At 37.6% G+C, this 17017-nt stretch overlaps 1 protein-coding gene across 1 annotated transcript; it reads left to right on the forward strand.

Annotated features, from left to right (window-relative positions):
• The first annotated feature begins 14783 nt into the window (after positions 1-14783).
• On the forward strand, positions 14784-16543 carry LOC148167677 (uncharacterized). The gene is made up of 2 exons (XM_088045115.1): positions 14784-14855; positions 15698-16543. The coding sequence occupies exons 1-2, from the start codon at positions 14784-14786 to the stop codon at positions 16541-16543; spliced, it is 918 nt and encodes a 305-aa protein (XP_087901241.1).
• The last annotated feature ends 474 nt before the right edge of the window (positions 16544-17017 follow it).

Genomic DNA, 17017 nt, shown 5'->3' on the forward strand with positions numbered 1-17017 from the left:
GGCAATTTCCATGGTCTGTATAACATATTAATTGGGAAAAACATTCTGTTCGCCTGCCTTCCAGTAGTCATTGTTACTAGATCAGCTAGAAGCCCTACTATGGTTCTAACCTCATCAGCTTTTCTTCTTTTGGTGATTTCAAGATTTCGTCTATAATAGGAATGTGTACCATTGCTCTCTTAGCTGCATTGGTCCACTTCTCCCTATACTTCTCTTCTTGTTCTGATGTGAAGAAGTAATGCAATCATTGGTCCAAGACTTTGTGCCATTGATCCTCTCTTTTCAGGTGGGTATGTGCATCCTTCCAACAATATATGGTGCCCACCATGCAAACCGTATTTGGAGACTGGAAAGGATTTGGATGTCCCGTCTGTTCTGCTTATTGGCATAGACCCATGACCAATTCTTAGTTCGGTTAACCTGAGTTGGTTGGCTGCGAAAAAGTCAACCCATACCAATTTTCTTGGTCTTTCAATCCATATTTTTTGAAAAATAAATGAGTGGCTGTTGCAGCCTCCTTGACCATTTTCTCTGCCTTGTCATAAGTAATTGTAGCTGTTGTCCCCATAGAAGATACTATGAACACTCCTTTATCTTTGGCCTTCTTCTCTGCTTTGCCCTCAACCCCGTTAGCTTCTTGTCTGAGTTTGCTGAAGATGGTGAAGATGATGCTGGTGATTTGATTATTTGCAATGTTTATGTTCTTAAACTCATCATCATTTAAGTTTGGTATAGCTTGAACTTCAAACACTTCATCTTTTTTGTCTTGTCTGGTTTAACTCTGGCTTTCTTAGCAGAAGGAATTTCTTCATTTGGATCATCAGGATCTACCAGAGTAGTTGCACTTCTTTTCATATCTCTTCCTCTCCCAGTCATGATGTCATCAGTCATGATTGTAGATTGTTTCTTAGGCTATTCAGATTTTTCTTTGAGCGAGTCCGTTTCTACTGTCAGCAATTAATAATAATTGCGGCGGCTTAGAGGTTAACTACCTTTGTACGTTGCACCGGGTTTTCGCAAGTGGCTTAGCTAGCACTTTAAAACGGAGAACTAGCAAAGTCAGTTTGCGGAAACGAGGTGACATGGGCAACGTACAAAGGGTAGACAGACGTGACACCACCTCATCGTTTTCCACTTTGCCCCTCTTTTAAAATTGGAAGAAAGAAAAGTGACATTTGAAAGAAAGAAAAGTGACATTTGCTTTAAAAAAGAAATAGTCTGAATTTTTTTGTTTACTAATTAACCATGATTCTTTTTTTCAATTGGTGATTACACTTAATAGGAAACTTACATATTAACTCTTTAAACAACTGTTTTCCATATGAAAAAGTCGCAAATTAACTGTCAAAAACGTCTTTTCTTCGATTGTATATTAAGCACGAACCATTTCAACATGAAATTTGTATGTAGAATTGATTAGCATTTGTTCTCGGTTTTTCCATTCATTTTGAACAGATGTCAGCATTTGCTAATTTATTATATAAAAATTCCACTTTGCCTCTACGTTTTACTTTGCCCCAACTTCCCCTACTCTGAAAGAAATGATAGATGATAGATACGTTTTAATCTATTAAAATAATTGTGATCCGACTATGAAATTAATGTTGTTCTCAAGTCTTTGAAACCACATAGTTGTGAGAAAGGAAGAAAGGGTTTTTCAAAAACCAAAACCGTATTTTCTGACAAGCTTACCATATTCATTACAAATCACCTACAATTCAGACATCAGGATTATAAGGCATCGTTTTGTGCTGACTTTAAAAAACTTCAACCTTTCAAAAGATTAGATTTTTTACATGTAGAGATCCGATTTGTATTTATAGTGGCTTCCGAGTTTCCTTCTATTTTCTGGGCTTTCGGTCGCTTCCAGCATTTCTTCGAGGTGAAAATCTGTTCTCCTGTAGACGTGGTGCACACTGTTTTATCATGAAAAAAATTTTATCGTAAAAAAAAATAAGAAATAGTGGAGGGGACAATTAAGTATGCAACTAACCAGTGGAATTGTTATTATTGTTTATGGTACATATTGCCGAACTATAAAATTTTGTACTTTCTAATTATTATAATTCTTGATTGCGTAAAAGGTGGAAATACATTTAAATCTCACCGTTTCTAAAAAGTTCCAGCTTTCAAGCTAGCTGCGTGATTCTGTTGGCGCGCAGTCATAAGGACTAGGAGAAACAAAAATTCAACAGAATTTACAACCTTAAGAACTTGCCCTGGTTAGTTTTATTAACCCTTTGGGTACTGAATTATTTAAAGAGTATCATACATCTGAAACGTATTTAATTTGTTGCTATCTGAAGTAGTATGATAATGCAATACTTTGTATGTAACAAATTGTTTATTTTAATTTAATACATAGTTTAAATAAGATATAAGTTTATAATAATTACAGAGTAATAATGATAAATAAAACAAACAAAAATAATAACAAGTAGTTTTCAACTAACAACTAAATATATCAAAAAGAAAATGACTCACTATCACTACTCGATAAGAGTCTGTTGCGTCTTCGTCGTATGGGTTGTATGTCGCTATCACTATCATCTTCCAATTCGTTATTGTCTTCACTTTCCATTTCACTAATTGACGCATCTCTATCAAATTCTTCGCTTGCGTTATTTGAAATGACGAGTCCGACTCGTCAAATGTTATTACGCCAAAATTTGCGCATGACGAGCGTGGGCCGTCAAATGTACCCAAAGGGTTAATGGGTCTCAACTGACTCAAATATTGAAACAAAAAATGTTACAAGAATGATACAGTTTTTAGGATCTGATTGTTGTTGTTTCTGAAAATGATGTCTAATTTTTTTCTCGGTTTTTGATTCTGAATTTGCTGCTCAAGCACGTCGCAGATTCATAATTTTTTTTTATACAGTTGCCTTTATTTATCGTTGGAAAGACATTTGATGAAGGGATAAAAAGTCAATTTAGTTTACTAACAAAATCTTGTTTGTTCAAGATGCAATTTTATTCACCAAACATTTAATTTTGAATAGATCATCTCACTTTATTTTTCCTGAAAAATGCTGCTTCAGTGAAATGCACCTTTTTTCAAAAGAGTACGTATCTCTTGAACCCTTCAACAGTTTTCCATAAGATTTTAGCTTGCGGAATGTGAAAAATGTTTTGTTCTTTGTGTGTAATTGAAACATTCAAAACAATTGTAACTTACGTACTTTATTACATCATCAGCAAATGAACTTGAAACATTTATTTTGTGTAATCGTAATCCATAATACTATCTATTATGTCATCATCAGTTTAGAATTACTTGATCAAGTCTTGCAATTACTGGATAATCTTTAGAAGCTGGATTTTCAAAGTGAGACTTCAAATTTTCTATTTTACAGTTGGCACTTCATTGGTCAACGTCCAATATTATCAATACGTAATTTTTTGATGGACTGTTCTGATTTATTTATTATAATTGTGTTTATTAAAAATTTAATCAAACATTCATGATTGTAGAATTATTTATTTATAAATAAGTTGAAATTTGATCAGATTCTCTTGCAGAAATGACAGAAACTTCTTTTCTTTTTCATTTAGCAGATGCAGTGCTAGTGTAAACGCTCTCTAGGTGATTCGCTTTTCTAGCACCAGTCTTTTTTGACTACATTCATCAAAATATTCGTAAATGTGGATAAGGAAAAAACAATGGGAAAGGACTCGGTATTTTATCTCAACTCAGCAGCTGTTTCTTTAATTTATACTTTATGACCATATAAGGTAAACGATTCAAAAGAATCCTCGCACCTCACATATTGAGTAAATTGAGTGCTAGGTTGGCAAAAGTCATTTTAAGCCACAATTTTGCAATGCTATTAAAGTATTCTGTGGCAATTCCGTTTTTGTTTCATGAATTTTAAGGCATTTATGACATATCGGCAAGTGATTGCGAGTTTTTTTGTCTATTGTACATGCGACATAAGCAGTCGCAATGTCTTAAGACCTTTGCTTAATCCGCTAAAAAAGCATTGGGACTTTTGAAAATTTACTTCGACAAAGCTTTTTAGCGTGTCTAAGAAGCCAACTGTTTCAATTCAATTTAATTTTTACTCTTTTGTTTCTCCTTGTCCGTTTTTCTTTTCATGGAAACTTGGGTTTTGTTGAGACGCTGGCCGACATGGTTTTGTATTTTAAATGCCGCCTTACAGCTTGGAGTTTTAATTTAGCATTAAAATTTTTTGTATGTTTTCCTGCCAATATATTATTAATATTATTAATATAAATGTATATAAAAAATTTACAAAAACTTTTACTATAATATAATTATTTAATCTCCACACATATTCAAGACTAATACAATCTACGTTTTCACATGTCTTATATGTATACTCTAATCACTACTTATCTCATCCTCTCAAGATTCAAAACAGGTTTCATCCCTCAATCCACTATCGCTACTACTTTCGAATTCTTCATCAGTGTCATAATATATTTCACTTCGCACTGCAGAAGTATAATCTATATAATACATAATTTGGCACTCCTCTTCACCCCTACAACTTCTTAGTCCCTCATCACATATAATTAAATTACAATGATAGCACTGATAACGAGTTGGTCCGACTGAATGGATATGATAAAACGTCAAGCAATTTTTTTGTTGAAGCTTAATGCACCATTTACAGATGCAATCTTCCTCTTCATCTTCCCAAACTTTATAACAATACATATTATAAAAAATAATAATTACTTCTGGTATTACTCACTTTTTCACTAAATTACCTTCACAAATATCACGTATGAAGATGCAACAAAACTGCATGAAGGTGCATCCGACAGCAATAAGCAAAACTAAAAGACCTTGAATCGTCTGGCTAAAGTCCTTCTGAACAAAGGAGGGGACTTCTTATAAAACACCCTCATTCATATCAGTTGATAGTCAGTCGACACATCATCATGTGCAACACGAAAAAGCCCTTCTGCAAAATTATCTCATTAATTTATTATTGACTATTACCAAATGGCGTATCTCTAACAACAAAATGGCGGAATCGTCAATTTCTCAATTACACGCCACAACTAAAACTAAACTAAACACTAAACACTAAAATCCACACAGTTCCAGGCTGAGGTCAGAAAATGTACGCTAACGGCGGGAACACGCCGACAGCTGTCAACGCATCTAATCTCGCGACTTCAATTAGTTAACCGCTCACGAGGTTACATAAAGGTACTTATCGCGTTGGCGTCGCTGCTCCTTCCACGGTTCGACAGGAGTCCGGGACGTCCAGTAGGAACACAGCTCCTTCTGCCTGGGTAGAAACCTTTGGATCGGGACTGCCAAACCCGAACTTCCAAGGAAAGACCAAACGGGAAGAAGAAGGAAAACCACAAAAAAAAGCCTGTGATGGAGGAAAATCCCTATTAGTATGGGGACGCCAGAAATATCGTAAATTCTCAATAGTCACCTGTGATGGAGGGCGGCTTAAATGAGGGTGAGATTGGTGGTAACTACTAATCCGACCAAGTTGTAGGATTGGATTTATCCCTCTCCATCCAAAAATTTGGGTTGCTGATCACGTCGATTAGGAATCCCTTTTCAAAAATCCAGAACACTCAAGGATGATTCCCAAAATTTAAGATTCTTGCACCCGTTTACACATTAACCCACACCGAAACCAAAATGACTCAACATCTTATAAAATCTGAAACGTATTAAATCACATACTGGCGTTAGTCCCGTTAGTTTCCCAGTTAAATATTTCAGTTAGATCTTGTTAAGAACCCAATGTTATTTATGTTTACTTTTTATCCCGTTTTGTTACATGCATGCCAGCTTATAGCATAACTTATTCTAAAATTTTATTGCATAATTTACTTTCTAAGCTTATTTGCTAACTTAAACTAACTATACTAGGTACAGGTGAGCTCTGAAATGAAGAACAAAATACATTAATGACAGGAAAATTGTTGACGAAAACGACGTCTCATGAAGCCGGTCCTGGAGTCGAAGTCCTGTCCTCCACCTAGATGTTGGCTTCTCTCTGTAACATTCAGAACATTAAAAACTCCTAGAAAAGGAATCTAGTATAAATAAAATGAAACTTGCTTGCTGGCCGGGGCGTTGAATCCTCGCACTCTTGAAAATGTCCTAGAAGTCAAAATCCTGTAGAATTCATATTACGTTATACATATTTGTGTTAGTCCCGAATTAACAATTTTCCAGAATGTTAGTTCCCAACAGTTAGATCTGGTTATAAAATTCCAATTTTACCAAATATTATTTGCGCACCTACCACATTTTGTTACTTCCAAACTTATTATATAATTTATTCTTAATCTTATTTTATAACTTACTTGCTAAACTTACGTGCTAACCTACTTGCTAACTTAACTAACTATACTAGGTATAGGCGAGCTCTGAAATTAAGAAATTAATTAAAAGATAGAAGAATCACTGATGAAAGTGAAACTGAAATTTCCTTGAAGTTGTCATCCACACCAGAACACATCTAAAACAAGCAGAAATAATTCAAATGAGTCGAGAAGTGAGTTCATCCAGTTCTAAATGGAGTTGAACGCTAGCACCCGCGTCGTCCTGTCATCCTCATCGAACTCTGCTACAATCTTAAACATTCAAAACATTAAAAACTTCTTTACATGTCCCTGAAACACAAAGAAATGAGTTAAAATAAACAAGAGGTTTGTTGAGGACGATGGAGTTGAGTCGAAGATGTTCCTTGAAGTCCTTCACTTTGAACTCTGCTGCAATCTAAAACATAAAAAACATTAAAAACTTCTTAACGATTCCTGAAAGAAAGAGAAATGAATTAGAGCGTTGCGACGTTGAGTGCTAGCACCACTGAAGCAGTCTAGGCCTGTTCCATCCACTTCGAAGTCTGCTATAATCTAAAACAATAAAAACATTAAAAAAAGAAATTAAAATCTTACGCTTCCTTGCCATCCATCCATTGTTGCATGAGCGCTCTATCCATCAAGTTTCCGAAAGTAATCTGAACAAAAGCAGTATTGTTTAAACTATTAAACGAAAAGTTCAGAGAAACTAATACGAAATGGAAATGTCTAAATTGAAATGGTCCTAAGTAAATTATCTGTTAGTAATACCCTGCAACTATTCAATTTCAAAACCGCGAAATTAAAAAGAAATAAACCCGACGTTTCCTGTAAATTACTGTATCTTTCCACTAGAGAAGTTAAGTTAAAGCTATATCAACTAAGCTGCGCATCGAATTACGCTTAAGCACGTCTTACTTTAAACAAGAAGTAGAATTTTAAAACTCATGAATGAAAAGTTTCGCGAAATATTTCTGCCCTGCGTGGTTCTCAAATAAACTCAATTCAAAGTCTAAAACGGCACAATTTCACTTCACATGCACAAACACATCCGACTCCGCCAAGTTGCAGCGCTCAACTAATTAAACAAAGGAATAAAATCATTACGAAACCTCGGTAAAAACTGCCCTTCGCGTTTATTCGTCGGTGAATTAAGACCGCTGTTGTCATTATTTTTGCGCGAAAATTCAAATAAATGTGCGAAATCCTAGTTGTCGAGCAAATTTCGACTAATGTGAGACGACGAATCGAAATTCGACTGTAACTTGCATAATAGGTAGCTGTGTTGTTGGTTACCTGCTTTACATGCAACTTTTGTGAAGGTAAATATTTGGCCGACTTTAAACGAAAACTTTTTTATTATTCTATAATATCTTAATCTATTTATACTATGCGTCATTTAGCAAACTCAATATTCTAGAAGTGTTTTTTTTGTCGTTACAAGTTTTTTATATGCAACCAGTAATACAATACTGTACAGTGAGTTATCTAAAATATTATCTGTCAAGTTTTCCGACTATTTTCGGTGGTTTATTTCAACTTAGAGCAAAACATTACACTTGAGAATTGCGGGTTGCCTAAAAATTTCCAATATGGCTGGTGAGTAGGAACATCATGGCGGGTACTTTCCACCATTTAGGTTACTTAGTTAAGGTCAATGACGGGATCTCACTTCTGACCCCAGTTGTCACGTTGACCGCAAGTTCAAACAGTCAGGGGTAGCGCATCAGTGGCGGCATTTGAGCGCGCTTTCACTGCGCATTCATCGCTCTCGTCATCATAAAACGCCCAAGCTCTATATAGTTGCTAAGTTTTTTCTGTACGTCATCAGAAAATGTTTTTTTTTGGTCTAAGGGAACTTTCAACGAAGTTGCAGGAGCTGCAAGATCTAGAGCTACACAAGCTTCTTTAACATTTCTTTCAAGGGTCGTTTGTGGCGCAGAATATGTTTTTGACGCTAATTTATACCCCTTTTTTCTTTAAACGACATCTACTGCATTTTTGATAATGCTTCACTCCAATTAAGTTTTAAGAATTATAGTGTCTTCAATAAATAATTTGAATTATACTGAATCGTTTTCCAGTGGTTCTTAAAATCATCTTTTTTAAGTAGATATAATCATCAGTATCGACTTTGAAATTAATGTTGTTCTCAGGTTTTTAAGACCACAAAGTTGTCTCTGCTCTTTTGAAGGAAGAGTCCAGAGTTCAGAGTCCAGAGAGTAGAATTGTTATTATTTTTCAACGTATTGTCAAATCACCAGAGCTCTATAGAATTTTGTTCTTTCCAATTAATATAATTTTAGATTAAGTAAAATGTAGAATAAAAGCATGTAAAGTTTACGGTTTCTAAAAAGTCCAAGCTTTCAAGCTAGCTGCATTATTCTGTTGGCGCAGTTATAAGGACAAAAGCAACCTTAAGAACTTACCATAATAGTAAGTTTTATTAAACGGGTGCCAACTCAAATATCGACACAGAAATTATTTCGTAGTTCTGATTAGCTTCAAAGAAATTTTCTAACTTGACTACAATCGGTTATACCGACAACTAGTGGAGGTGTATCTTTGAAGAGTTTTATGATCTGGCTTTATTATTTTAGTAGTCTTTATTTATCTATCGTTGGAAAGACATTTAATGAAGGGGGAAAATGCCAATTCAGTTAATTTGGCAATAAAATCATGTTTTTTCTAGTTTGGTTTAATCTCAAACTCACGGTCCATAACCGTAGGAAATAACCTTCTTCCAAAATCACTAGTTCGCTTTGATTTAACCTTAATGAAACTCTAAAATGTGAACATCTGGTACGAGTTGAGGACTCCGAATACTTGAAAAACTGTTTTCCAAAGCATTTTGTGTTAACCGAGAAACCATTATGAAATTGAATTTCTCTTCTAAATATATTTTTTGGAAAACTAATGCTGTCTCGGTTGACAGAAGAATGCCACTTTGGAATGGTTTCCATGTGCAGTCTCTTCATACTTATCCTGATTTTCAAAAGATATATCCACGAAACTAGACTTGCATTCTTGGCACTCTCCAGAGATTTTAATAAACCAAGAGTTTCCATTTGTTAAACAATTTTTTTTTAAATGTTAATACACAAGACAGCTTTGTTTTTTCATAAAATTTTCTGAAAATGAAATGGGTTGTCCAGGTTTTCTGCTTGAGAATGACGAAGATGAAGATTAATCTTTTTATTGCATTTTCTTCGGATTTAAATATTTGTGATATTTTTCTGTCGTGCATGTTAAATTAAATGAGAAATGTTCTTCGTCTTCTTCATTATTATCACTTTCAAAATCCTTTTCGTTTTTATATGGTTCTATTAAAGTGTTAAGCAATGGTGAATTTCAAAACAAAAGTTGACTAAGTTTAATAGTATTCGAGAAAGGATAAAAAATTAACAACCAATCCCGAAAGCTTATTCTAGAAGTGGAGTAAAAGGCCACTCCAATTTCCTAGGCAACGAAAGTGTGTCCATCCCATCTTCCTTCGGCTCACAAGTGCTATCGCTTCTGTTTTTTCCTTTGCTAGCGTGAGATTCTTGTCCTTGATCCACCCGCTAATCATTTTCAATGCTTTGTTAAGCCTATCGCCAAGTTCACTTTGGTAGCTCTTAATTACCTCTATTAAACGATCGTCTAACTCAGCCTTTTCCATTGCATCTATTATATGCGACCATGAAGCCGTGTTAAACGCGTTCCTTATATCAAGCGCCACCAATACAATGCAGAAATCCTTTCTTACTCAGCTACCGGCATTTTCCACTTTTGCAAAGTCAAGAACCGCTTTGATTGCGTCCGTCGTGGTCAGATTTTCCCTAAAACCAAATTGGTAGTCGGAGAAGAACTGTTTTTCCTCTTCATTGTCATCCACTTTGACGCGGTTGCTGCTGGTGACCCCAATAATCTGTCCGTTTCGAAATTCCTTTGCCTTCATTATTTTGCTTAGTTGAGGAACTCTTTCTCTGATCTTCCAGAGAACTTTCTTTTTTTCCACCTCCTGTTTGCACTTCGTCCGCGTTCTTGGGTCGAAGTGGCGTGCTATGTTCTTTGGGTTTCGTATGATTTATATATTCGTAATACCTTTTGGTTTTATCGTTTATTTTCTGACGTTGTCTCTTACAGGATGCTTTCTTACGAACTAACTTAACAACTAACTTAACTAATCAAAGCAGAAGAAAGAGGGGGTGGCCGCAAGGGCGAGAAACCCCGACAACACCCGATCGATGGGGGCGCAGCCGCAACCCTGGTATTGGGTAAGCGCCTGAGGCGCGAACACCTCCATTGGGTCAACAATAGCCACAAGGTGATCTTCTGCTTCTGATTGGAAGATTGTCGCTTGGACGACTTTTGTATTTTTGAAGCATTCCTCAGGCCAATTAAAATCTAGGAGATCGGACAGTTCTTTCCCTTCTGCCTTGTATTCTCCACAAGTCATCTTTGCAATGATATTTTCTTTCGTGATGTCTACCGTTTGTGTACCATTACTAGGTCTACCATTTCCCTTTTGGGATGGTCTTTACTAATTTTAGTCAACTCCTCAATTTATTCTTTAATGACAAAGACTTCCGCACATTCAGTTTTATTGTAAATATCCTCTATTTCTATATTTCCAATAGAAGTGTCTCCCAATTTTCGTTTCTTTCCATCGCTCGACAAAGAGTTTGATCGATTTATACGCTTGAAAAACTTATTCGGAATAATATTTTTCCTGCCGACTTCTTCGGACTTTGGCGGATTTTTGCCCTCCCCAGAATCCATAGGGCTGCCTACGACTTGCGCAGAGTGAGATTCTCCACCTAGGGTATTTTTGTTTCAAAACCAGCCATTCTTTTTTATCGTGGATCGCCCCACTACCGTTTTATACCTTCCGACAGGTACTGTCTACAGCCGCCCGCTCCGGAACAAACGCCGACCAGCTAAGCCGTTCAATGTGAAGACAGACGCTTCCTGGATTTTTGTCTGAGCTGCTTTTGGTTTTCATCTCTCTCCCTCGACCGTATTGGCATGGGGTTCAAAGACCCCCGCCGGCATTGCTCTCGGGTTCACAGGAATTACTTAAGCCCCCCTGCCTCGACAAGGCAGCAGCTCCTCGGACCTGACCTGGGATTTGGATCTCCTCCTTGCGGTTGCCAGTCTTGACTTCCACCTTTTCGATCTTCTTCTCGATCGCCTCCTTCACGGCCTTACTTGTGCCTTCTCCCCCGTCAAGGGTGATCAGCAGGCCTTCGCCTTGCCTCCTGACCCCCTTGATTTCCGCCCTTGTGGCCTCCATGTTGACCTCGGTTCTCATCCGTTTCAGGAGTTCAGCATATTGGACTCCTGTGGCCTTCACCAGGATGGTCTCCTTTTCCTCTGGCTTCCTCTGCACCTCTCGTGTGGTGCAGACCGCCACCTCCATTCCCGTGTTGCCAGCCAGAGCGCACTCTGCCAGCTTGCGGTAGGTTCGAGCGTCCAGCGCGGTCGATGTGGCCAGCGCCATTTGCTCTCTTCCCTTCTCCGTCGCGCTGTCGATGAGCTTCCTCACGGCGCGCACGTCTTCCACCCTGGGCTCTGCCCCCTCCTGGCATTGCGGCACTCCCGCAACGAAGACGAATCGGTCTCTCCGATTCTCCCCTGCCGTGTCGCTTCCTACAACTGAGGTGAACTTGTCGTACTTCAATTCACCTACCTTGATGGGGACGAGGTCCCTCAGCTCCGGGTACCTCTCGGCAACCTTTCTTCCTACTGACTTCTCCAGGGTGTCTTCTGGAGCAAGCATCAGTGCAATGTCCGTGTTGCTGGGGGCCATCACCGGATGTCCCTGGACCATTTTGGTTTTCTGGAAGGCCTCTTCAGGCCATCCCCTCCCTGCGAGTTCGCAGATCGCTTCTTCCGAATCTGCCTCGGCCATCCTCTCTCGGATGTTCCTTGTTTCGAGGTCGAGTGCGATCTCTTCCTCGCTCACCGTTTGGGTTCCTTGGTGCACCCATCTCTTGTTTGGAGCGTCCGTTTGACAGCCCATCGCCCTTGTCGCACCTGGGGACCTTTTGGCAGCATGCCTAGTCTCGCTAGCTGCGAACTCATCCATGCTCTTGACGATTCCGTTGGACTTCGCAATCGCCGCCTTGATCTCCTTCTTGGTGTTCGGGTTTTTCCTCACCAATTTCTGGAGCTCCTCCAATGTGGCAGTCAGCGCTGCCATCTTCTTCTGCTGGTCTCCCATGAAAGACCAGCTGTCGTGAGGGCTGTCCCTCTTCCTTTTGGCACGGACGGTTCTCCATTGGGGGGTTTCCTGCCTCCCTCCGGATCCGGCCTCATCCGTCTCTTCATCCGTTGAAGAGATGCTGATGGTGATGTTGCCAAACGCCTCCAGCTCGTCTCCCAAGGTTTCACCCTGGGTGTTTGGCTTTGGCGATCTTGCCAGGGCCCTCCCTTGAAACGGATTCTCACCTGCATCCGTCCTTGTCTCCTCTCCGGTGGCTCCTTCGTCCACCCTTTCCTCCTTGATTTGTTTGTTTGAAATTTCCATGAGTGTTCCCACGAGTGTGGGGCATTGAACTGTCGTCGCACGCGGTGCCCCCTGCACGTGCGAAATGCTTCCTCCGACGGGGTTTGCCTGGTGCCTCGAAGTTGGCCGCTCACGACTGGACCTCTCTCCAGCCACGCATCCGTTTGGCGCGTACTTCACCGTGGAATTGAGGGATTTTCATAGTGGCAGCCCTCCACTTAGCCCAGGCGATTAAGCCAAGACCCCCGTTCCCCCTGCCAGCACGTACCCGGTTTCCCGGGGTCGTTGCACTAGCAAGCGGTTTACGGTGTGTTCTTTGAGTCATTTTTCGTTCGCCGCTGCTGCCTCCCACACTGAGCATGGGCTAGCTAGCAGCTGACTTAAGCCCCCCCACCACGGCAAGGTAATGACTCTCGGGGGAGGACCTGATTTGACTTGACCTAACTTAACCAGATCAATGGATGATAGTATGTGTCCACAGTTACCGATTTTTAAATTCTGTTTAGCTTTGGAATTGGCTACCGTTTTTTCGACTTATCTCGATTATTTTTTGAGCTAAAAAATGTTAGTTTTGAAATTTTGGTTCAGAATTGTTGCCTCCATAAGCCCTTTCTCTATGGGGGGGGGGCGAGTTCTGAGACACCCTGTATTATAATTGTTATAAATATTATAAAGTAAAGCATTCTGGTCAAAATCTTTACAGGTAATTCATAAGGTACGTTCTAGAAAGTACCACAATTTTGTAAAAAAAATGTTTGAATGGAAAATTCTTGGAACATAAAAAAAAGGATCTTTCCTGAGTTATCGATTTTTTTTTATTAAATTAAGTACGAGCGTTCTTGGAAGTGCTACTGCTTTATACATAATACACCGTGTTTTAAAATGATTTTCATCTAGTTACCTTTGGAATGTAAATCCATTTTTGACACCCGCATTGTACTGTTTGAACTAGTTCTGTCATTTTGGATTTCGGTCAGTGGTGTTGTTTGTCAAACGTTAAAAAACAAAAAAAAAACGTTAAAAAAGAATTTAAACAAAAAACAGAAAAATCAAGGAGGTTGAGTCTGTTTTAACTCTTTGGCGATCCTGTGTCGAATTTTTGAGAAGTATTTTGACGGTAAGAAACCAAAGTTCCAATCAATATCTTGGAAAAGCGCCTTTTTTTAATTTGTACGGAAAATCATAGGCGACTAAATGAAAATTTGTTTAAAACGCGGTGTATGTACAAGGTGTTTATAAATGTTTCTAGCATTAAGGGTGGCTACGAAATGTTACAGAAATTTGGCACTTATTATAAATGTGGGTTTAAAAGACCTTAATCATAGAGCAAAATAAGTTTGAGAAGCAAACTGTTCTAGTTGTGGTTTGAAACCTGAAAATTAAAAACTTAGACACAAAACCGTAACTGAAACGTTGTTGACGTAAGTAACATTATAAATAATTTGCAAGATTGTAGTTAGTTTACTATGAAAATAAAGCGGCAAAATAGTGCAAGACAGAATTTCCAGAGCCACCCTTGAAGCTAGAACATTTATGCAAGAACAGTAAACTGTCAATTTCAGATGATCCAGGTAAATATCTGATGTTAGCTGACAGTCAGCGCTTACGCAGGCATCAATTGAAATTAAACAAGGAGAAATTTAAGACAACATTTTCTAACGAATAGAACATTTCATTTCATAACCAATTCCAGCTTCGAAAACAAATATATGTTATATTTTAAATTTTTTTTCGACCATAACTATTCTTTTGCCCTATTTGCATAAAAGGCTTGCCTCTGCAAATATTTTTTTATTTAATAACAATAATAATAATAATTGACTAACACTGCAATTATCAAAAAGGATTTGTGTTCTTGTTGGAAAATTATAGTACTAAGAATCAATTTCTTTATGCCGACATAAGTAAAACTTAGAATAATTTGTTTAATTTTATTTGATTCGCTGTGTGACGCCAGGATCGCCTGGTCGGTTGATGAAATGGACGTTTCAAACCCATGTGAGGAGAGGGACTTTGTGGATAAAGAATTTTCACTTGACTCCGACGAACAGGTGAGTCTCAACTTCCAAGAACTGTTTTGAAATCATGCCTGTCCGTGGCACTGGCAAGCCTGTTGGCGCATATGTCTTTTTGTTGTTCCATTTTCTACTTCTTAAGTTTTTTGGTTGATAGAAAACGTTGATTCCTTATTTACATTAATTTAATTATTATCGATAATAACTTGTGAAGTGCGCACTTCTAATTGTCATTTATGACAATAAATGACAGTAGTTAGTTAAAATCGGCTAGACATTGAACTGTAGTCGAAAAACCAAGAACCATTTCAAAATTTGAAGAAAACCGGTCGCTGTTGTATAATTTATACAAATTGTTTAGAGAAAAATCAAAACATTATGGAAATTAAGAGAAAAATCCATGACAAGGAAAAAATAGTTCACATTTCGGTGTCGCTCATAGTAGGTGATAATAAACTGTATTTATTTTTTATCTGTGCTCTCAAGGTCACAATCGGACCAAAATTTGGGACTGTACTCAACATTTGTTATAATTTATGTATGTGGTTATACTATACCATCAAAGGGAATTTTAATTTTTTCATATTGGTATTGATTCTTCACAGTTGACAAAGCTGCCAGTGTGTCAGTGACAAATAAATGTTAGAAGGTTAATATTTTTTTTCACTAAATATTACATTAAATAAAAATTAAGACAAATTTTGATATCAGAAATAGAAACTAATAAAATCTGAATTGTATTTTTTGATAAAATTAATAATTAAGTTCTCATAAATACAAGTTTTGTTGTGTACATTTGTCGATTGGCGGCGCTTAGTGCATGGAAGCTTTGAATTCCGGCAATTGTCATCTGTCAATACTAACCGTTTCAAATCAAGAATGCCGGCGAGGTGCGAAATATTTTGAATGTTATACAGGCCTATCTTCCAGAACAAGCAAAATTAACAAAATTCCAACAGTTAATTTTAACGTTGGTTAAACTACGACTAAATTTTCAGTTTACTTACCTCGGGAAAATTTTTAACATACACAGAACAACGGCTAGTAGAATTTTTCAGCAAACAATAGAAGTTTTATATTTTAGATTAAAAAGTTTTGTATACTGGCCACCAAGAGAAGATTTGCAGTTAAATGTACCTTCACCGTTCAAAAAAGCATTTAACCAGCAGTTCACGGTCATTGTAGATTGCTTTGAGGTTTTTATTGAAAAACCCTCGAATTTAGAAGCGGCGGGGAAAACTTGGTCAAATTATAAGCATCACCATACAATGAAATTTTTAATTGGAATTTCACCTCAAGGGCTTATAGTATTCATTTCAAGAGCATATGGAGGACGTTCTAGTGACAAATACATAACGGAACATTGTGGATTTTTGGAAAAACTAACGCCAGGTGATCTTGTCCTTGCAGACAGAGGTTTTGCAATTGATGACTCTGTTAGGATATATTGTGCCAGAGTTATGTATCCCTCATTTTTAAAAGGTCGTAAACAACTTGATGCTCCTGATGTCGAAATGACTCGGAAAATAGCTAGTGTTCGAATCCATGTGGAAAGAGTAATAGGACTATTGAAGGGAAAATTTAAAATATTTTCGGGTGTGTTTCCTATAATGCAGTTAAAAAAAAGAGACGATGAATTTGCTCTTGTTGACAAAATAATTACAACCTGTGCTGCTTTTGTTAATTTATGTCCTAGCGTTATTCATGTTCAAGATTTCTATTAATCTTTTTATATTTGTTTTTACCAAATAGATTGTTATGAGAGTTTGTTTATTTTATTTAGTTTGTTTTTTTGTTTTGATGATTTTCTACTAAAATGATTTTAATTGAAACAAATGTGAAAATAGATTTTTTTTTATCTTTTAAAATAAAACACATTAAATGAAAGTATTTGTTTACTCATTGCCTAAATGTTGGCACTCTGGGCAAATCCAAATTGGCCCTGTTAAATCTTGAGGCGTTAAACCAACACATTGAAGGTGGAACCACTCAATTCGGCAATGTCCTGAATCGCACGCAATCATTGCACTTTGGTTGTCGTACTCTTGTTGACACAAGCAATACAACTCCTTGTCGACTGTCGCTGCTTCTTCCTCTTCATCACTTAATCCAGCCCACTCTTCATTTTCTTGAATGTTTTCGTGGGTCTCGGGTTCATCGTGCCTTTTGGTAAAATACTTTCCTAACACTTCGGGTAA

This window comes from Gnatocerus cornutus, chromosome 9 (genome assembly GCF_029298725.1).
Source record: "Gnatocerus cornutus isolate USDA-ARS CGAHR chromosome 9, icGnaCorn1.1, whole genome shotgun sequence".
In the NCBI taxonomy this organism is placed as follows: Eukaryota; Metazoa; Arthropoda; class Insecta; order Coleoptera; family Tenebrionidae; genus Gnatocerus; species Gnatocerus cornutus.